Source organism: Talpa europaea, assembly GCF_964194135.1.
Source record: "Talpa europaea genome assembly, chromosome: 14".
NCBI classification, from domain to species: domain Eukaryota; kingdom Metazoa; phylum Chordata; class Mammalia; order Eulipotyphla; family Talpidae; genus Talpa; species Talpa europaea.
Window position 1 is genome coordinate 50288097 of NC_140082.1, and position 24054 is coordinate 50312150.

General features: G+C 33.9%; 1 protein-coding gene across 1 annotated transcript in view; it reads left to right on the forward strand.

Annotated features, from left to right (window-relative positions):
• Nucleotides 1–24054, forward strand: part of RYR2 (ryanodine receptor 2) — a gene marked incomplete at both ends in the record, with an annotated part of 627990 nt that overhangs the window by 488314 nt on the left and 115622 nt on the right. The window contains 6 exon segments of the mRNA XM_084254295.1: nucleotides 875–939; nucleotides 3066–3187; nucleotides 9265–9314; nucleotides 19547–19607; nucleotides 20782–21020; nucleotides 22755–22836. Of these exon segments, the coding sequence (XP_084110421.1) occupies nucleotides 875–939; nucleotides 3066–3187; nucleotides 9265–9314; nucleotides 19547–19607; nucleotides 20782–21020; nucleotides 22755–22836 (619 nt within the window).

Below are 24054 nucleotides of genomic sequence, written 5' to 3' on the forward strand. Positions count from 1 at the left end.
ACCTAATATTACAATTGTGGTTCTCCCTCTTGTCAGAGTTGTAGGCTTTGTGCAATTTTTCTGTTGGTATATTAATATCGGAAGTTTTACATTTCAGCCATATCAAGAAGTAATAATTTTTATTCAAAGCCAGTATTGCAATCTAGCCAATTATGTTTACTAGGTTAACACACACTTTTCTTACTCTATTGAGTTTCTTTATTATTGAAAGAAGTGGGATTTTTACTTTCTTTCAATTCCCCCCTAACACAAAAACATCAGTAAGTTCTCAAAGCAATAATAATTTATTTGCATATACTCATAACCATGTATATCGGCTGTCCTCAACAGATTTTCTTTAAATATTTGGATTTGGGGGCCTCCCCGGTGGCGCAGTGGTTGAGCGCTGGGTTGCGAAGCTCCCTGCAGCCTCTGCGGTGCCGGTTCAATCCCCGGCTGCCTCCCGGCCACCGGAGGAGGGTCCCACATGGCGCACAGACCTCTCCTGCTGCCCGCTGCTCCCCTCAGCAGTGTACTTCGGTCCTTCTGCCTGTTCTGCTCCCCGCTCTGGCTCTGGTGAATTCTCTCACCCTCCCGCGCTTCTGACTGTACCCAGTGCTTGTATAAACAAACAAACAAATAAATAAAATACGTGCCTCTTTAAAAAAAAAAAAATTAAAAAAAAAAAAATAAATAAATATTTGGATTTGGGTATTTTTAAGTTTTTTTTTTTTTTATTATACTGCCAAAGTTAACCTTAACGTTTTTGATTGCTTTTTTATCTTCAGTTTAGTTGGATAACAGAATTACCATGTGTTCTTAACTTAACATTTTGTGTGACTATCTTGTAATGTTTAAAGTACATTATATACCTATAAACTCTTCTTATCTACAGATGGTGGCAGCAGAAGCAAAGGAGAACATTTCCCTTATGAACAAGAAATCAAGTTCTTTGCTAAAGTACAGTATACAATCCATCATGTTATTACTTCATGTTTCTTGACAAAATGCACTCTTTAGATCTTTGCCTCTTTTTAAAATGTACTTGTCTGAAAACATGAATTCTACTCTAAGTAAATATTCTGTGCATGGAAATAACTGCATGAACATGTAGAATAAATTTGCTCCCTACGTATTTTCTTGGTCATATTTTAACTCATTCTGCTATCTTTACCAAATTTCTCAAGTGATTTCCTTTTATATGAAGTTTGATTTAGAGTTTTCTTTTCCTGGCTTTATCAACTGAGATAGAAGGAAAATATCTACTTGTTAACATTTGTGCATTTTTATGATTTAAAAAATGTACATGAACATTTCGTTCATAAAAAGGATTACCTTTACTTAATTTGTAATTGGGTATATTGTAAAACCATTACTATAGACTCTTTATTGTGGGGACTTAGTCCTACTTATTTTACAGATGAAAAAGCTAAGGCTAAGAGGATAAATTATTCATATATAAAGTATAACCTATTATTCCATTTAATTACTTATCAAAAATCTGTTGTATGACTGGAATATTCATAGCTCATTTTAGCCAATAAGAGTAGAACATAAAGAGTTGCTACGAGTCCATACTGGGTTAATTTCTTCATTCACTATTTTCTATGTGCCTAGTCTGAGTCAAGCATTAGACTATTTCCCAGGGATTGATTATCATAAAGACAGAATGCCCTTGGGAAGCTTTTTTACAATATATTTCAAGTAACCTGACGAACTGATGATTTCTTCCATGCTCTTTCAGAGTATTTGCAATTGATATAAGGCCATTTGCAAAATTGCATGTTATTTTGATATATTTGGCTTCTATTACGTTTTTAGAATTGTGATCATTACTGTAAGGGAGATGTGTCTTTTTATTCTGCTCAGTATAACATTTAAAATCTTTATCAATCATCTGAAATTTGTTCTGGCCAGCACATTGCTTCTTATCTTTTCTACTAGGATGTAATCCACCTTAATATAACCAATTATCAAAACTGCTGAACTGATGGCCTGTAATCATGCATTTAAAATACATTTTTATATTTTACATTTAAAATACATTTGCTTTGCTCCTCATGATTTTGTTGGCAAGTAGTTATCATAGAGGCCACAAGAGGGCAATAATGGCATGTATATAAAATAAATATAAGTATTAACGTATATTTAATACATATATTTAATCTATATAGTTAACCTATATATTATATTTATATAATATATATTTAATCTGTATTTATAGATATGTATAATATATATATTATATTGTACATAATTAATAATAATGTAAATGATGTTATAAGAGTGGAGACATGGAGGTTCTATCTTGTTGAGGTCAATGAAGGGTTATCTAATAAAGTGCCACAAAGTCACATTGTAGGAAGAGTGGAGAGAATAAGTTACAGGACTGGGAAAAGCATTTCAGATGACAAATTCACAGCCTTTGTAGGAATGGACAGATTGAGGAGGAGGAATTGAGTGGCGGCCAATAGGATTAGTGTACACAAATGGGAGGTGGACTTTGAGAGAGACCAGGTAAGAAGAGTATTGTGGGGGTAGGTAAGAAGTGGCCTTATGACTTTGAGTTAGTCACTTATTTCTATACCTCAATTTAACATCCAAAAAGAAGGGATGATGACAGCTACCATACGAAGTAAAACTAGGCTAAATGCAATGATAGTATGTTAGTTACAATCTTCAGACAGAATCAGACAAAGTAGAGAATAAATTGTGATTCATTGATTGTTTTTTTTAAACTGTTGAGCGCCAAACTATATTATGTGAAAATGTTAAGGATATTTTATTTTGAGAAAACAAGAGAATGATTCCAAGCTGTTGAAAATTGAGTGGGTTCCCCATAACTGTACCTTGCACCCACTACCCATGCATGCACACACACAGGTCCATGTGTACACATGTTCAAGAACTCGAGATAGCACAGTGAGGTTGAAGAGAATCTGCTCAGGTGGTGCTGTCTCGCATGGCTATGATATTGTGAGGAGAGTTGCATGTGCCCAGAACTCTGGCAGCTCCAAAGCCTCAGGACTCATCATCCCCCCCAAAAGAGTCCAATAGTAGAAATGTTTTCTTTTCCTTTCTTTCAGGTGGTCCTTCCTTTAATTGATCAGTATTTCAAAAACCATCGTCTATACTTCTTATCTGCAGCAAGCAGACCTCTCTGTTCTGGAGGACATGCATCAAACAAAGAGAAAGAAATGGTTACTAGGTAAATAGCCATAAAAAATGGACTGTTGTTTGAGCTAAGTTTTATATTTGAGAAAGAACATCTCAGTACTGGTTACTCATCTCTCCTCTGTCTTCTTGGACTCAAACACTGTGAGGACAAGTTAATACTTGTGTTTTAGATGCTGAGTTCTTATTTTTGGCTGCTGAATGTATTCCTCAATAGAAGGAATAAAATACCCAGCACAGCATTGACAAGTAGAGCCTGGAAGTGCATCACTATATTAGTATTTTTGATAAATATGCTTTTCATGTTAATACCTTTAACTTTTCTTCAAATCTAGTATTTTTGCCAGCCTTTATTTTTCAGGAAGGCAAAACCCCATTTATTGCAATGATAATTTTATTTTTTTTTAATGTAGTGTCTGATTTTGTAAGAAAGTGAGGTAAAATATATATTCTTCTGAAGATTTATCCTCACACCATTCAAGTTAGCATATTAACAATATTCTTCATAGAGTTGTGATTTTGCTAGTGGTTTCAAGTGTGATTCCTCAAAATTCTGCCAAATTTAGTGTACATGAGAATATTGAGCAAGTCTACATCTGTATTAAACATTGCATAGGTGTCCATGTTTAGAGTATATTTGAAAAAAATTCTTCTATAAAAGTAGGTGACTTATATAAAGAAAATGCAGGCTTATCTTGGATTTAAATTTAATGACACCCTGGATAAAAGTAGAGTATCAACCTACTAGACAGAATAAAATGAGACTGAATACAGACTGTCCCCAGAAGGTAAAGAAAAAATAAAATTCTTGCATTGCATAACCTTGGGAGTAGGGTGTTATGCTCATTTCTTTACTCAGATTTATTGTCCATTTTACTATCTAGTAAGTAATCTGTTGTGTGATGCAGGGTTGCAGCAGCATTAAAAATGCCCTCAAATTAATAATCTTCCTACGAGGATGAACAATTGATTATAGTTGAAATAACACAGCATTCATCCCAGGGACATACCTTGTTTCCACAAGTTGTGAAGTCAGAAGGAAAAATAAAGGAAGTACTTTGCAAGATATGATCCGCATTCTCCTCACCTTGGCATGGCCACTCATTTACAGTGCTCTTCTCTGCTTCATAGTCCAGTGACCCATGGACAGTAGCTAGACAAGACTGAGCAGCATGGAACCAAGTCTACCATGAAGTCTCCTAGTTCCCTCTGGGTCTTTACTAACCTTCTGTCACAAAAGCTTTGTTCCCAGAAGGTGTTGTTAATTTACATGTCATGCAATTACACAAATAAAGAGAAAATACAAGTAGAGAATGTAGGAAAACAACAAAAAATAGTATGCAAATTTTGCTCTTCCCCCTGTTCTCTATTATCTTTTGTTAGCTCCATTCAATTTTCATCTTATTCTGAAAATTCTGTTCTGACCACAAAGATAATTAATTTTCCTTTTGAGAATGTGTCCCTTAAGGAAAAAATCAGATGAACATCACTATTCTGTACTAGCTTTAGCTGATGTATTTTGAGGCCTCAGCTACATTTCTCTAATAATACTGTTCTAGAATGTTTTTAACAATTTCATCAATTTTTCTTCCCCTCATGTAAAGAAGGTTGGTAAATTTTACTTCTCCCATTAGCACTTTCAAAAAGGGAACATATGCCAGTAAAAATTCCAACACATGGGAATGAGACACATCATAATAGAAGTATCACATTTCACCACATATTTTAGTGCCAAATACAAGTAAAATTTAACTTCAGAGAGAATAATTCAGGGATGAAAAAATTAACAAAAAAATGATAATTAAATAATGGCACATGTGCATACAAAATGCTGTTTAGTCATAAAAATAATGGATACAGATATAAAAGCTTAGGAAAATGACCAGTTAACTTAAAATATATGTTCAAATAGTATTGAAATTAAAAAAAATTGTATGTGTAGGAAAATAGTGGTAGGTAATAAACTTAATTTTAATAGTTGTTTCCTGTGGGTAGTGAATTACAGAATTTATTCTTACTGTTTGAAGTATTTTCCAGGTTTGTTAGTGAAAAAAGTCTTACTTTTACAATTATAAAAATATGTTCTGAAACAACCAACATCACTATTACACTAGCAAAAACCAGCTAAATCATTTGTTTGACATGTTGACACTTAATCACTGAAATTTACAAATGTCTGATGCCTTACCACTTCAGTTAAATATTATCTCAGTGAAGAAAATTGGCAAAAAATGAGATAACATTGGTAAAAATATGTCCTGCTACATTTATATGCAAGCATAACTTAATACAAATGATGAACATTGCAAATAATAGTTTCAATTTGTATTCTTGTGGCTGCAGGTATGTGGATGTAAGCTAACATCTCCACAATTAAGACAGCCATTTTCATTAGACATTTAGACACTTTCTGACCCTAGAAAAATCTAGAAGTATTATGTTTAGAGCATTTATTGTGTCTAAAACCAGTATTATCATGTCTGTGAAGATGAGTAAGATATGTTCTCTACAGTCCAAGAATGTACTGGAAAAGAGCTAATTACATTATTATAAATGTAATTCTAATAGAAGAAAGCCAAACAGTGTTCTGGGATTCAAAACACAGTAAGGCTGCATTGGATGGGTGTAGCTGTGCTCGAGATTTTTGTAACTCATGACATTCAATGTCGAACTTACAGAATATGTAGGTCATAGATTTAAAAAAGGGAACAAGTTTTAGACACAGATAGTGGAAATACAGTGAGGAACCTGATAATTTATGGGAGATGGCAATTATGTAAATTCATTATAGAATTTTCTAATTTATATTAACTGTCAGACTATGTCAAAATGTTTCTTTAAATATTTTAGTTAATTTTTTAACGTCATTCATAGCACTAAGAGGCCATTGAAGCTTTTTAAATAGAACAATGATTAGACTGTCCTTAAGAAGTCTGGCAGCCAAAAAACAGTTGATGAGAAGAAGGTTGCTGGAAGCCATGCAGGTACTTGGAGGTTTTTGCGGCATACTGGGCTGTTGGAACGGTAGTGATAACTCAGATAGGTGGCACTACCATGGTTCATTCAGCAAATATTTTTGAATGCCTTCAATGTACAAAATGCTGTGCTAGGTTGGAGGATAAACACACATACAAAACACAAATTCCTAACTTGGATGAACTTAGAAATACAGCCGAGTAGAGGCATTCATATAGAGCTAACAATTTAATGTATTGTACTGAGTGGCAGAGGAGACACTGTAAAGATGTAAGTGGTGAGAGGGGTAGATTAGAGAAATGTGGAGGAGAGAAAAATCAACATCTTGGCAGGAGGCATATGGTAATAGAAGGGAGGAGGTATTAGAAGGGAGAGTTCAATGCCAAGTTGTGGGGCTAATATTGATGTCACCAGCAAAATCATGAAATTTCTGAAGAATTAGTTTTGAGAAAAGATTGCATTTGATTGGGTGTTCATTTAAGTAATGTACTAGCAGCTCATTCAACTGGAAATATTGGGCAGAAAGTTGGGAAATATTTGTTTGGTATTTGTTATTGGTATTGGTAGAGGTCTGGATACCAAAACTTATAAAATTATTGCATTTGGAGGGCTTTTAGAAGGGGGTCTTTGAGGAACAGAGTAATTAGAGAGAAGGGGAAGATGTTCCTGTACAATAGAGTTCAGAGTTTTGTAGATCTAAGTAGTCAGTCAGTGATGCTTAGTCCCGGAGAGAGCTCTCCAAGGAAGAGGCTGAAAAGGAAGTTATTAGATTTGTTGATGAGGGGTTTTGAGAACTTCAAGGGAGTGTTTCAGTAGAGCAGTGAGGTAAAAAAGCAAAATTACAAGGCAATCAGGAAGTATAATGCATTAATAATTCTTAAGAATGTCAGTAATGAAGGGATTTTAGAGAAAGGGGTAACAGTATCATGGAAACTACTTTTAGAAAATCTATAGACCAAAGCTTATAATAATCAAACCTTTGCATCTGTATAGAAATTACACCCTGCCAGTGACTGGCACAGGAGAGGAAGGATTTATATTTTTTCTTTTATTGAGGATGCAATCCATGCATCCATGAGCCTCTCTAATAGTTCATCTGTTACTAATTAGGTGCAACTCAGGTTAGGAAGTGGCTAATATTGTGAGAAGTCCTTTTTCTCTGATATTCTCAGGCATTAAATGTAATGCAATGGAATGCTATACAGAACAATTCTGTTTTCCATCAAAGCAACATATCCTAGGTCAGAACTAATTGGGTGAAAGCATAATCTTAGCATAATAAATATAATATCATCTCAGAATGTTTTACCTGGAATACTAGAGCGTATTGATTAGGAAGAGGTAAAAGATATCAGTTAAAGTGATTGGAAGACAAGGATCCAAAATATGTACAATTCCAAGATGTAATCACTCTTTAGATGGAGACAGATCTTTGTTGAATTTGCATGCATAAAACTCAGTAGATCAGGGCACCTGGAGAAAGTTGTCCTTTTATTGTCTTTTTCTGTTTAACAGAAAGCAGACAGATGAATAATGCAACTCACGAGTACAATGTCAGTCTTACATGCAATAGCTACTTGAAAAGATCATTGTTATAAAAACTTTTAGCACTGAGAAGAGATTTCCTGAGGGTTCAAATTCACTTAGATATTTGTGGGTGAATGTTTTATTGGAAATGCTATTTTCATCAATAAATTATTCCACATTTGTTCTGAAGTAAGATACGGTCAAAAAGAGATCAGTATCACAAGTATGATCTGTCTCCTTTCTCCTGTTCTGCCATGAGTAGTTACCTTCATTTTATCCCATGACATAGTCTGTTTTTCCAGTCCTGGCAAGTGTACATCAGCACACTTCTGGAAATGGGAAAGCTTTCTAAGGGAGGATGGGGCAGTCAGCATAAAGCTGTAGATGTTATTGGGGAAATCAAGCTGAGTCTGGGTGGCGCTATACAAATGGATTTTCAAAGTTAGAACTTTGGAAATTTTTGGCTATGCAGAACCGATGCTCTCTGAGAGTTCAGAAGATGTGGGTATATGTGAAAAAATGTTGGTTGTAATATGGGAGGTTACGTGTCATGGTTGAGATTTGCAAATAAGCAACCAGAAGAGAATCTCTTTCAGTTGGGATTGGGAATGTGAAGGAACGCTGGGTGTTAAGAAAGTCTCTTTGGAATAAACACATCCTGAGTTGAATCCTGAGGGATGACTAGTAGGGAATGTAGCGTAGAGGTGAGTAAAGGGTATTTCTCAAAAGAGGGACCAGCAAGGAACCCATCAGACTGAGGCTGGGTCACAAGATAGGTCTAGTAGGTATTGCCCAGCTCCTGGGGTCAGATGAGAGTTAGTGCATAGCAGTGCTGCCATGCTGAATCAAGGCCCCTGCCCTCCCCATTACTTGGATTCTCCCATTACCAATCACCAGGAAGGGCACAAATACCAAGGGACTTGCTCTGGAGGAGTTAAGAAAATGCTCAACCCATGCATTAGCATTAAGATATCTTTCTTTAAGTGATCACACTGTAATGTTTTTCTTTGAGTGATTATGAGTTGTTCAAAGACTGTCTTCTACCTCACTGTGTTCAAATTCATTGGATATTTTGGTATATGTGGAAGGGGTTGGTCAAGTTTGGGAAGATGAAAAGTTCATGTGACGTAATATTTTATTACCAAAGCAACATACTTCTGTTGTTAGTAATGTCCATAACAACAACGACAACAGCAACAACTACAAAATTAAATACATTCTAGAATGTCAGTGGTGCATTTGGGTACATCAAATCAAATTTTCCCTTGTGGTTCTTCAGTAGTTATATTTTTGTGGAGTTCATATAGATTGCTTTTATATTAATTAGCTTTGCTTTCAAATTTTTTTTTGTTCCTTTACTTATAATATGTGCTTTTTTAACCATGTTTGTTAAAGATATGCACTCAAGACTCTTTCTTTAATACCTTTACTCCACATTCTGCTCAGAGAATTGATTCTTTCTGCGTGACATCATGTTGCTTTTCCGGCTCATATATCAGCTGTTTATTTTTCTTTTTTCTTCTTTTTTTATTTTATTTTAATTTCTCCCTGTCTTTTCTACCTTCCCTTCCCCTTTCCCTTTTCTCTTTTGTTTTTCTTTGTCTTCAGCCTATTCTGCAAACTTGGAGTTCTTGTCAGGCATAGGATTTCACTATTTGGTAAGGAGACCCTTGAAAAAAATACTAGCATGGCCATCACTTGGTTTTCTTTGCCATTTTTGCACTGTGTTGTGTGCTGCTATGTTGCACGAATGCATGTTTGCATGGCTGTATGCATGGTGGTCATAGGCCAAGATAAGATTCTTGGGGTTGTTTATAAGTAGCATTATCTATGGTGAAATTGAAGGCTGTAACTTTTCTCTACTAGTCCAAAACACATTTGAAAATCAAAAGGTTATATTATCAAAGAGCAAATGAATGAAAATGGCAGATCCTGCCATATTTTATTTTCATGGGATAAAGCAAACCTGGGCCCTTGAATTCTTGTATTTGTGTTGGTCATCTTTAATAGATTAAATAATAAGCTGTTATAAATGAAAGAATTTTAACTGCACCTATATTTTAATACTCTTGACTACAGATTTGCATATCTACTGCATTCCAGACACTGGAGCTTCATAGTGGAGACAGTGAGGCCAAGGTGACTGTTGTAGCACCACTCATTCCGTAGTCAGTTTTTGCTTGTTTCTGAGAAGTCATGTAACTGGCGTCCACTTTCCTGAGCACCTGCTTCCAGGGAGCCCTGTAGGATGGTGGCCCACTCTCCACAGGAGGCTCTCCTTGCCCTGGGGCTTGAGGCCTCTATTAGCAGAATTTGTGTTTTACACTTTCCTGCATCTGCTTTTATAAACCACCAAAACAAATTTTAGCCCTACTATCTATAGATTTTTGAGACAGTGTCAGGAAAATTTCCATAGTAATCCTTTAGCATGTTGATAGAGATATTCTAAGTTCAATTCCATTTACAGAGAAAGCTAAGGATGAAGTCATTGCTATTAAATACCCAGTGAATAAACTGAAGAATAGGTGTGTGTGTCTGTGTGTGTGCAATCATTTTTAAGTTTTTTGTATTAAATTTTTTTAGAAAAATGAGTGTCTGGATATAATTACTTAATGCTGTATTTAATTTCTAATATTATTATATTAAGCATTTGCTGTTCTTAAATATAGTAATTAAGTTATATTTCATGTAAGTTGCCTGAATTTTGCCTTAATGTTTCAATTATCCAAAATTAATGGGGAAATTTTCTTCAGAACAATTTCTACTTGACTGGCTTTTGTTTGAATTGTCATTGGCATTGAAAAGTTTCTATGGAAATTGTTTGGACATAATTTTCATGTACTCTTTAACCTTCTCTGATGGGACCCCACTTCTCAGCTGCAGATTTTTTCATTCTTATTAGTGAGCATTATAGTACTTTCTGTTGTGCCATTTCTAAATTCTTACATACTTTAAATTCTTGGTTTCCTATGTTATAGCTTACTATATATATTTTTTTTTTAATTTGAGGAAAGGAAAGTATATAAGTCTTAAGGACATACATACAGGAAAGTATATACATTTGAAGGACAGCTTGATGACCCAGCTGGATAGAATTTTACATACTGCACATATTTGCTCAGGCCACAACATAGAACATTCCTAGCCTCCATGGTGACATTTTCCAATTTATACATTTGTGCAAAAGAGCTTCCATTAACCATGGATTAATTTTGTCTCTTTCTTAACCTATTTTTGGAATATATTAATTAGGGTTAGTAATTGAAGATAAATGAGTAATATAATTTGTCATACCTATCAGGATAGAAGAACTAAACTTTAATAGCCATTACATCTCTGTGTGATTCTAACATTCCATTTAAGCATTGTATTTTGTATTTCTTAGCCTTTAAATTCTATTTACTTTTAGCAAGAATTTATTGGTGAGCTACTATGCATCACCTCAAAAGCATACTTTTTTGCATTGTATGTATTATTCTAGTGTCTGTTATTATTGTTTCAAATTTGCTTTGGCATTTGCTTGTAAAATAATACAAATTTCATAGGCCCTTATTACTTGAACATAATCTAAAACAGATTTGTCAAATTATTAGAATATATAAATTGTAGAGTTTTAAAACTTTATGTATCAAAATTATAAACTGGCTTAATACACTAATATGACATCCTGGAGAGAATAGTAAGCTCTGAATTGGAAAACCTAAATGACAGTCCTATATTTGTAACTAAGTCAGATGAATGGTTTGAACAAGAGGCAAAACTAATTTGGCCCTTTCATTTTTCATTTTCAAAATAGGTTAAAATAACTACTAATCTGAGATCTGTTGCATGGATCATTGATGTGAGATAATGAATGTTCAAGTACTATGTAAACTGCAGCCTTACATATTTCAAACTATTGTATCTTTCAAAACTATTCCTAGTCTTATTTGTACATCTTTTATTTCAGTCAATCCTATCACATAAACTAAACTAGGAAAGTTGACCATTTAAAGTATATGTACAGGGCCTCCCCGGTGGCGCAGCGGGTTGAGCACCATGCTGTGAAGCTGTCTGTGGCGTGGGTTCCATTCCTGCCTGGCCAGGGAGACTCCCACATGGTGCGGCAGACCTCTCCTGTCACGCCCGCTGCTCCCTTCAGCAGTGTCTTCGGTCTATCTGCTTGTTCTGCTCCCTGCTTTGTCTCTGGTGAATTCTCTCATCTTCCCGTGCCTCTGACTGTACCCCAGTTCTTGTATAAATAAATCTTTAAAAAAAACTAAAGTATATGTACAGTGAAGCCTTTAATACCTAACCATCTCCACAATGGAATGCAAGTGGGATAATAAAAGCATTTACTTTTTGAGTATCATCTGTGCCATTGAGGATTTTCCAAGATAGAGAACTAATAGCATATATATATATGTGTGTGTGTGTATATATATATATATATATATATATATATGGTTTGAACAAGAGGCATATATATAGCATATATGCATATATAATAGCATATATATATAGGTTCTTTATATACAGTCATATTAATCTCTTATTTTTTTTTCCTTTCCCAACCTTTATATTATATCATTTTTCTTTATTCTGGCAGACAATAAGTGGATGATCAAAATGCTTCTCTTATGCAGACTTAGTTAAAAAATAATATTCATGACCTAAACTAAGAATGAATTAAGACTAGAATCGAAAGTTGAGGTCAACAAAGAAATACATGGATTTTGTCCCCATGAGTAAATGTGAAAGATGTAAAGAGAAGCATAGTAGCCTCAAACATGTCAGGAAGTTGGGACTAGAGACAAAAGAGGAGCATTGAGATAAAACATTTATAATGGAGGTGCTAACTATGTCGAGCTGGGTTTGATGAGTAATGGAATATTTATTCAAAACTGGCTACCCCATTGTGCTTATATCTCCAAATCTCATCTCTAATTGACATTTTTTTTCTGATATATAAAATGAGAAGTTCCCAAACTGGGACTGCATTGTCATTGCATATTTTTTATCTACTTTAAAGTATTTCCTATACATTGAAACATATTATCTAAGTATTAAAGAGATTGTTTTTATACCTCATATATTACTTTTGAGGCCTTTAAACCATTTCATTTTATATTAGAAAAAGGTGAGAATTTTTGAAAAGAGGAACAAGCTGCATTTCTCACAACAGTAATTCTGTGTATTCATTAAAATGTTTTATGGGAACAGTGATAAAGAATACAAAAAACAATATCTTATTTATTTATGAGCTTCCCATTTGAATTCTGAGGTGCTTGCTAGGGTTGTAAGTTAGTTGGTGGAGTCAAATTTTGGGAAATTAGTTAGGATATGATTAGGACCCAGGCAGGTCAATAGTGACAAGTATTGCATTTGCCATTTTTAAGGACCCAGTGGAGAATATTGATTTTTAATACCATGATTTCTCCCTACTTTTCCTTTTTTTACATTTACTTATATATATATATATGTTTTTTATATCATTGTTCATTTTTGTTTAATATTTTCAAGAGACTACATAAGCCCTCCTATTAGATCCTATTTAAACCTTTCAGTCATCTGTAGTGAGTAACTAATATTCTAATAGAAATGGAGATAGTGGCACAGTTGTATGTGTATTAGGAGTTTTTAAGAGCTTTATTTTACAAGTGAAAAATCGAATACCTTAATGACATTCATTTTATGCATTCATTTAATAAACAGTTACTATGTGTCTGCTACATGTGAAGCAGGCTATGACGATAGAAGATGATTTTTTTTCCCCTCTCTGCTTGCTGCTAATACCCAAGCCAATCTCCAGGTATCTTTCTGTACTCCTCCAAGAGGATACTAACTGTTCTTTCTGAATCTCCTCTTGTCTTTCTACATTGTGCTCTACAATAATCACATCTTAAAATTCTTTCATAGTCCACTCCTGCATATTGTGCAGCTTTCCCTTTCTTTAGAATAAAGATCATAATCCTTAATGGAGCCACAGTACTGTTTCATAGTCTATCCTGATTTCCGCTCCATTCTTATTTCTCAGTGAGTTCTCTTATGCACACTAGATTTCAGCTTAATTGACTTCTCTTTGCTTCTTGAAAGTGATGTGTTTCTTTTTGCCCATTGTTTCTGCACATGCTTGAGTTGCTCTGCCATTCCTCACACTCACAATGATGTAAACTGCTAACATTTCAGATTTCAACCCAAGCATTGATCTATGAGGAAGACCTTCCCTGATCTCCCTGATTTTACTCCCTCCTGCTATTATAACATTCTTAGAGTTCTATACCTTTCATTCATCTCATAGATGATAGAGCTAGATTAACATCCATTGCTGTCTCAACTCTCAACTCTTTGAGAGATAACTATACCCTCAGTGCCTAGCAGGAACCTGACAGACACAAAGTTGGCATTTTATAAATATTTGATTATTGAATGAATGAACCAACCCGTCCTGTCTTCAAGAAGTCTATAATGGAGAATATAAGTAAGTAGATGCTTACAAATATGCATTAAGTGCTATCAATTTAGTTCTTACATTCATAAATAATCCAAACTTTTATTTTGATTGAGGTTATTTTTTTAAATGTAGTATTCAGTTATACCAAAATATGTGAGAATTGTATTTTTAATTCCTTTATAGTCCATGAAAACACTTAGGACCCTTACATTGAAAAGTAAAATTCTCGTGAATTTTTCATGTGTTAATGAGATAGTATATTGCCTAGCTACTCCCCAGAATTACTGGCAAATTACCTAATTTCATGAGGGAGACTTCTAGGAATACCTGGAGTAAAGAAGCGTTTCATAACACCAATGTGTTTCATACACCGATGGATGTTTCTCCTGGTTTGACCTCAAATGACTTGAGAAGTCAGGATTTAGCACCATTAATTCAACTCCAATATTGGTCACAGAAATTTTGAACAAATCATCATGTATTTAAGTGAAATGGTAATTTTTGTTATAATATTTGCTACTCCCTTCCCCAGCTGAATACACTTGATTTAAACTGGTACATAAATTTTAATTTATGTTTGAAGAATTTTGTTAGTGAAGGGATACAGTGAAATCTATTAATATCTCTTCCTGATTAAAAAATTAGTGACTAAGTTTATGTCGATACTTCCATTAGCTCCCTCCTTCCCCACCAAAAATAACATTCATATATTTAAATGAGGACTGCTCTTGTATCAGAAGATACTAGAAAGTTGATATGTGTATTATCCATAGAAAGATTCACATTGGGCTTGTGTTATTTAATAGGACACATATGATGAAAGGAAAACCATTTAAAATATTAAGAATTTCTCAGGATAGTGCATATTTGAGAATTTGGTGTCATTATATTGAGAATGTAATGGTTCACTCGTATTAATCTGCTATGTTGCTAATTATTGCTATTGATCACTAAAGAATGATTAATGTCTTTACCTAACTTAAAATATCTATAGTTTTACAAAAGTATACACAGCAAAGACAAGTGTTTCCTGGATTTAACTTATTATACATGCTGCATTGAAAAATAACTTATTTCTTATGAAGAGATAGGATTATGTCAGAAATATTCAAATAGAAGATAGCCTTAGAGCAATACAGATATTTTTTTCCCCCATTGGAACATAGCACTATGAGAGAATTTCCTGACTTTGAGACATGAGTAAATATAATTTCTAAATTATGTTCTTGGTTTAACTGAAATTTCTATATTAGGGAATCAATAATTTTGTTCTTTTTGATATCAGAGGCTTCGGGAGTAATATAGTCATTGTCACTCCTCATTGTCCTCTACCTGCTCTTAATTTCAGAGAAATTTCTGTCTTCTGGCAGAATTTCCTTTCACATTAGTAAGAATTCTGCCAGGATTAATCATTTCTTAAGAGAAGGAATACCATGAGATATTGTTGTCAGAATCACATCAGGAAATTGGAGAGCGAGACTCAAAATGAGAATGACTGTGTGGCTGTCCTCAGGGAAGGAGAGTCAGCATCTGAGACTGCTAGTTATATTCAGATTACAAGATAGAAATGATGCTTGATGCAGGATAAGATTTTGGATAACATTGAAAATGCCTGCATTATGGAAGCTTTATATAGAAAAAAATGTAACTCGCGCTTAGAGTACAAAAAGGATATTTTGACCATCAATTTTAACTTTGTTATATTTATTATTTTAGTGAGTTGTGTTATTTTTTAAGAATTGTTACAATGTTTAAAAATCCCATTGCTTGCTGTTGTTGGACTCAAGTGTTAGCTGTGATTTTAACACACACACACACACACACACACACATTGACAGATAGACAAATCATAAATGTTTCTCCAAGTTATGAACTAATGAGAGGTATGTTTGAAAGACAAGGGATATAGCTTGATCTTTGAGAAACCCTTGAGTTGAAAAGTATCAAATTTTTGGTTTTATACTATGCAAAGCAGTGAAGCAACTATACACAGTTAATTACATAAGTACAACCATCACCCCAAGTTGTTCCATTGTACTACACTCTCACTAACCCTTCCTGTCCTTTCTAATAGCATGATGAAATTTCTGATTATGACAATATTCTTACTCTTTAAAAACCTTATTAAGTACATTTTTTAATTACTTCAAGACTATTGGACTTTCACACATATTTATAGAAATAATATTCTTGCTTGTTCTACACATTAAAATGTTGAAAATTCAATTAAAACTTTTCAAGCATTCCTTAGGGTCCTTTTACCATCATTGTTTGTTTGTTTATTTATTTATTTATTATTTTTATTATTTTTTAAGATGTATTTATTTATACAAGAACTAAGGTACAGTCAGAGGCGCGGGAGGGTGAGAGGATTCACCAGAGCCAGAGCAGGGAGCAGAAGAGCCAGACGGACCAAAGATACTTCTGAGGGGAGCAGTGGGCGAGGCCTGAGAGGTCTGCAGCGCCATGTGGGACTCTCTCTGGCCAGCTGGGAATCAAATCCGTGCTGCAGAGGCAGCTTCACAGCTGACAGTTTCATTGCGCTGCGCAAAAACCACTGCACCACCGGGGAGGCCCTTTTTTTTTTTTTTTTTAATTGAGATATTTCCACTTAAAGTTGTATTACATCTGATCTGGAGTATCCCAAAATGTGTAGATTCATCATGGAATTTACCATTTGTAACTTTACCAATCACAGAAATTGCTTATTCACCTTACACATTTTCATTTGACCCACAGAACTGGTCTGGCCACTGATGCTATTTCTTACCCATGTCCCACCGTCATGCCACAAATATTTAAGTGTCTGTTGTATTGTCGGACACTGTTGTAGGTGCTGGGTTAGATCAGGGAACAAAATAAACAAAAATCCAGCCTCATGAGCTTATCTGTATGGATGTTTAAAATAACCCTGGCCATTCTTTTGGAAAAAGGCATGGGTAATCTCTGTAAAGAGGACAGGGATCATCTATTCTAAGAAACAATAGAATGGAAGGAAAAGGGAGTGGAAAAGAACTGTGTGCTCTAGAGGAGTGAGGAACATGGCCTTTGATTTGTTGCGAAGTAATAGCTCCGTGAGCCTCATACACATTCCTTGTGTTCTTTCTTCCTCCTGGCCTTCTCTTTATCATTTTTTTCATGCTGTATCCTCCTCATTTACAACTCCAACCACTGAGGGTCTCTTTTTCCTATATTTATGCTCATGATGCCTAATTTCATTCAGGCCCATGATTTATAAATTAACTATCTGCTTATGGTGCCCAAATATACAGCTACAACTCAGATCTTTTCCCTTCACTGCAGATTTTTGTATTAATTGTCTATTCTGAATTTTTACCTGAGGTGAATAAGTCTGTCACACTGACCCTCTTGAAAGCAGAAGGACACAACACTCACCTCTCCTTTCCTCCCACGTTCTACTCATCCCTGGTGCTCTCTCCACATCACTAAATCATATTGCCGTTCACCCAATGGCTCATACAATTGCTCTCTTGGACAATCTTAGAGCTGTCTTTGATTCCTTTCCTTCTCACCTCACATTCAATCCACAAGTAAATACTTAAAATGCACTTGTAATTTCTTCACTGCTAATATCCTAATCCAAATTTACCATCATAAATCCTCTGATTTTAGACTACTATGGTAGCTTCTTAACTAACTTCTACTCCTCCAGAATTTTGCACATTGTGAGTTAATCCTTTAAAAATACAAATCAGATCCCATCCTGTTCAAAATCTGTTGCTCTTTTGAAAAATCCAATGTGCTTGGCTTTAGTTGCCACATTCTAGAACCTGGCTCCTTCCCTCCTCTCTACCTCATATGCTCCTTTTCCCCAAATCTGCTCCCATCAGTCACTTAGGTGTCCTTGCCTGGAACCTGGAAAACTGTCTGCCTCAGAGCCTTTCCATTTCCTCCCCTTCGGTCTTCTCTCACAGATATACACAGTACTTTCCTTCACTTTATTCAAATATTGCCTCAAATGCCACCTTCTTGGAGAGAGTCTCATGACTACTCCCCTCAGTGCTTTATTAATTGTACTTTATTAGTTGTACTAACCCTATTCTATACTGTGTATTATTTTATTATGACCCAATAGTGTGTTACATTTATTTGTTTGTTTAATAAATGGTTCATTCTCCATTTAAAAACATTTACCATGATAGTTCTATTTTTCTCATTAGTGGAGATTGAGAGTACATGGCATTTAGCATATTTATTAAGTGAATGAATAATTAAATGAATAGTTCTTCTAGGGGTTATATTAGTGCTAGGACAGCTAGTCATTAGAGTAGGACATAATAAATTCTGCTGATTTTGTCTTCATTATTAATGGAAATTCTGAGTTTTGAAGCATAGATGTATAAAACATTTTCTTAAATAATTCAGTCTCAGCAATGAATATCTTTTTTTTTTCTTTTTGTACCATATCACTAAAGTGGCTTATCTGCACTCTAAGGAAATTATGAATTTCCATATATATTTAATTCATTCCTTTTAGTAATTTCCATGTATATTTAATTCATTTATTTTAGAATACTTTGTATATAGAATATAACATACTAAAGTAGTATAAAAACCTCTACCCAAATAAGTGTTGTTAATCTCAGGAGCCAGAAAATGACCAATTATATATTATAAATAGGAAAGTATAGAAGGAGGAAATGATAATGTCAAATTATATTTTGAGTGGTTAAATTACCTTGTTACTTTGAATTTATTGTTTTATTTATTTACTGTTCTGTATCTCCTTATCACAAAGTAAAATATAAGTAATTGTAAAATTCATTTTTTTGTACTTTCTGGCAAAATGTGGCCATCAAAATGAGTGAAGTCCATCTTTCAAGGAGTTATCCCCATTTCAAATATCTTATAAGAGAAACACTTAACTTCTTCAGCCTCTGATGCTTTTTGGCATGTTAGTTTGGTGCTTCTTTTTCACCAAAGATGAACAAAATTTAGGTAAGCTAAGTATTCTTCAGGCAGTTGAACTCAACAAATTAATTCTTCTTGATACGATTAAATACAGTAAGAAAACAGAGACACTTTATGTAATTAAAATAGAATTAAATGTATTAGTCTTTTAGCCCACCTCACTTCATAAGGGATATGAGCTGACTTAAAAAGTTGACAAACAAAACTATTTAAATCGAGTATGGGAGGGGAATATAGTTTAAGAATTCAGTTAAAGCTTTTCAGCCTGGTATAGTGCTTTGAATGCTTCTTGAGTATGTCAGCTATTTGATGAGAAATGCTTTATTGCTTTTCTACTTACATTTGCATAATCACTTTTAAGCAGAAAAACTGCATGAGTTTAAACTTGATTATTAAAAAATCTTTTTAATTGAGTTATTATTATTGATTTGTGCCATTGACTAACTTTTGAAATACAAATACTAATAAAAAGGAACACTGGGAAATTCTCGGCACAATTTATACAGTGTTTTGTTTCTTCTTTAGGAAATGATGCAACATCAATTGTCAACTGTCTCCATATTTTGGGTCAGACTTTGGATGCAAGGTAAGTGAATACATTTATTTGTAAATAAATGCATATGTAGTGATATAGGGATATCTAAAAGGACCTCATGCCTTGATTTTATTCTTTGTAATTAAAGACTTTAGTGTAGGTGGAAAGAAAATCTTATAAATTTACTAATACAACGGCATTTTAATATGATTTTATATAGGTTGTTATTTACAATCCAAGTAATTTTCGTAGCAGTTAGGTATGTAACTGAGGCTCATATTAGAAATAATGTCACGAGAAGTCATAATGGCAAGCTGTAACTCTAGAGGTCTTATTAACTTCTAGGTAAAGTACTTATGCTCTAAGCTTAGAAAATTTAACTTTATATGAAGCATGAGTTTTACAGATGAGTAAAATGAAGCTTAAGATTGAAAATTAAATAGGGATGTTGAGCAATTCAAAGTCTGCAAACTTCTTATTGTGCCCTTCTCTCTCATGGCCAAAAAGCCAACATAATCAATAGATACAAAATCAGTTCATTTACATGATTGATTTAGCCTTTAAGCCATAAATTTAATTTATTTATATTCTAGGATAAATCTAAATATAAGCTCCAAAAATATCTCTCCACAGAATATTCCAAAATATTCCTTGATTATACATTTTCATGATTAAAAATTTAAGGTGTTTTGGAATATAAATGAAGAGAGTCCACTATACACCTTCATTTCTTAATAGAAATAGTAGCATTACTTCCTGTTGAACAAAGTTCAACCTTCAGAGACTTATTTAGAAGAGACTCTATTGCTACACTTAAAATATCTCTATCATTTAGAAACTGGATTTAGGCGACATTAAATTTTCTTTCACACTCTAATCCTCAGGAAATATTCAAATTGTGTTGAATTTGGAATTAACGCACTACTATCAATTATAAAACAACTATTATTAAAATTTAAACCATTCATGAAAACATAAAGCATTAACAGTACCCTTGGCACTGAGGTGCTGAGTTGGCAGTGAAACCATTTAGGAAAGGTTATGTATTAATAGAGCAATACTGCTATAAATTAATTAAATTTAAACAATTTGAGCATGGATTTAAAAAAATTAATTGACAGGGTGAATGTTACAATGAACAAATAAGCATAAATTAGAAGCCTGTTTTATTTGGTTTCACTTGCTCCTCTTACAAGGGATAAATTCCCCCTTGTTTATTTCTTAGGACTGTAATGAAGACTGGCCTGGAGACTGTCAAAAGTGCACTCAGGGCATTTCTGGACAATGCTGCGGAGGACCTGGAGAAGACGATGGAGAACCTTAAGCAGGGCCAGTTCACCCACACCAGAAACCAACCCAAAGGTGTTACTCAGATTATCAATTATACCACGGTGGCACTGTTGCCAATGCTGTCATCATTATTTGAGCATATTGGCCAGCATCAGTTCGGAGAAGATCTAATATGTATGTAAACCTGTTACTTAGAGTTTCGTTATTTAAATAGTTCAATCAGAAATTGTAAAAAAAACACATCTGGGTTACTCAAGCATTTCATATTTGTTAAAATGCTTATATTTTTGCAAGTTGTCAACTTACACTGTAAGTTGACATTTGAGTTACAGAAAAAGAAATGGTTACATCTATCTCTATTTTGAGTCATATGGATTCACAGAAGGGACCAAAAAGCATGTGGTTTTAGGCAATCATCCTCATCATTTAAGTGCAAGTTGTAGAATTTGCTCTATGTTGTCTCTTTCCATGGGGATTTTTAATGTGGTTTTATTATATAATATGCAACATTAGATGTTTTCAAATTATTGAGTCAATGCAGATTGTTTCCACAGGCTATGCCAACAACAAATAGGAAGACTACTGAGACAGTCCCTCTCTAAATTTATTGGTGTACCAGGATGGCTCGAATATCTCCTGTTTATAAGTTCCATTCTATTCTTCTTGAGAGACTTCATCATTTGTTTTGGATTGGAATTCTGTAATTATTAAAAATTTTCCAAGAATGCATAAGGTTATATGGACCATAATAGCACATGACCTGTTCTAATTTCCTGATCTCCTGCTGATAGAAATGTGAGACAACATATGAGTCCTTGTCAGTCATCTGAGTCCTGACTACAGACTGTCAGCATTGTAGGTCTCCTAGACTGCATCCCTTAAAAACCTAGCCTATGTTACTCAGTGAATAAAATAATTATACTTGCCAGGCATTTATTTGAACCTGTAGAGCATTTCTTGCTGTGCAGTGTGGACAAGGACAATCAGAGGACAAGGATTAGCTCTCCATTCATGTCAGGGTGTTTCCTCCAGGAAATCATAGCAGAGTTGAAATTAGAAATCCAAGGTTCTTTGACTTCCTTGCCTTTTTTATATACCTTATAGATTTTTATATGGCTTTATTTGATTTTCTACTTCAAAAGTGCTTAGAGTGACTTAAGCCTTGATGTCAGATAATTTCCAGAAATAATTAACATACTTTGTCCTTTCCCATTCTTATTCTTGTTCATTTGAGAGTTAGAATAAAAGATACAGCATTTATATACCTTTGGAACAGGAATCAATCTACACATCCTTCCAGATATTGTTGGACTTAGTCTTATTCTTGAAGAAATCCTTTATTCATATGCCGGAAAAATACATAAACAATATGTAAACAATTTGTTCCTCATAATGTTCTGAATAACCAGAGCACAATTCTTTTTTTTTTTTTTGAAAGATTTATTTATTTATACAAGCACCGGGTATAGTCAGAGGTGCGGGAGGGTGAGAGAATTCACCAGAGCCAGAGTGGGGAACAGAACAGGCAGACTGACGAAGTGCATTGCTGAGGGGAGCAGCGGGCATGGCAGGAGAGGTCTGTCACGCCATGTGGGACCCTCGCCAGTGGCAGGGGATGGAACCAGCACTTCAGAGGCTTAGGGCAGCTTCGCAGCCCAGGGCTCAACTGCTGTGCCACCAGGGGAGGCCCCAGAGCACAATTCTTTAGCAGACTTTCAGTTCCTTAGAATTTTGTTTAAGCAAAAGTATTTATAGTTCTTTTTGCATGTCTATTTGTACTTACATTTCTTTTTTCAAATGTTAAAATATTTGTATGCCTTTAATGTGGAATTTTGTTTTTAGCCTAAACTTTCTCACAATGAATAAATAACAAATGTGTTTTTCAAATGAAATTTTCTTTTTCCTTAGTGGAAGATGTACAAGTGTCATGCTACAGAATTTTGACTAGCTTATATGCTTTGGGAACCAGCAAAAGTATTTATGTGGAAAGGTAAGATTTTAAGAGTTTACGTTTGTATTAGTAGCTCTTTCAAATGTTTTGATTATTTATTGCAAAAGTCTTTACTTAGTTATAAACTGAACTCCAGATTGACATAATGATTTCCTTGGGAGTAATTAGACATTCTTTTAGCTAAATTTGAATGCACATAAAGCAAAGTCAAGTTATGAAAAAAAATCAAAGTTAAAGACCATATTTAATATGAAGTTTCAATTTAAGGATGTTTAAGTCTTGTAAAGGAATCTGCTAATATAGTTTCTCATTAAATACCAGAAATACAAAGTAAGCATGAATATAGGCAGTTATCAAAACCAGCTTTATTTTTTCACTTTTTCAAGTTCAGAAGGAAGGCATTATATTGGTCATTTGATATGGATAGATCAAGTAAGATACATGTCTTCATTGAACGAAATATGAAGTTACTGACAACTTCACTAAAAGATTTCTATGGAAGAGAAAAGAAAAAGAGACCAGATTTTAGAAAGAATAAGCTAAATAAAAAGGCATTCTGATACAAGACTCATAGTGAAATAAATCAATGAAAAGAGTCTGATAGAAGAATATTCAATAGATGTAAATTTCCCCCAAATTACTCATTTGGCCTACCAAATATTAAAATTTATAAAGGATCAATAATTCAAATAGAGGGCATTAGACATAAAAAAGTAGATAATGGAAAAGAAAAATTGGGTTCACTCTGAATACTATGGTTTTTGCCCTCATTTTTCATTACACTGTTTTTATATGATTTTTGTGACTATAAAATATTTCAACTTAAGGAAGTGTTAAAAATTTATTCAATTTTTAGAATAAATATTACTTTATTTTTGGACATAGACTGATCTTTTTTCTTTAACATAAACAATGCTAGACTTCTGTCCATATTTCTCTGTGTATATTTATTTTTATTTCCTTTTGCTGTTTTCTCAGAATTTAGAATCCTAGATTAGAGAGTATGCACATATTAATGTATATATTAAAGGATTATAATATACATTTCATTCTTTTTAGAAAATTGATTTATTTACACTCTCAAGTTTATAAGAGAATCCTAATTTTCTCATATTTTCTTTATACCATCTGCAAACATAGTAGTTAAAATGGGAACTCATTTTTGTTTTCAGTTGCATCTCCCTGATTACCATGTAACTATTTTTGTGTTTATTTTGCCATTTATATTTGTGATCTTTCTCATCTATTGTCCATTTT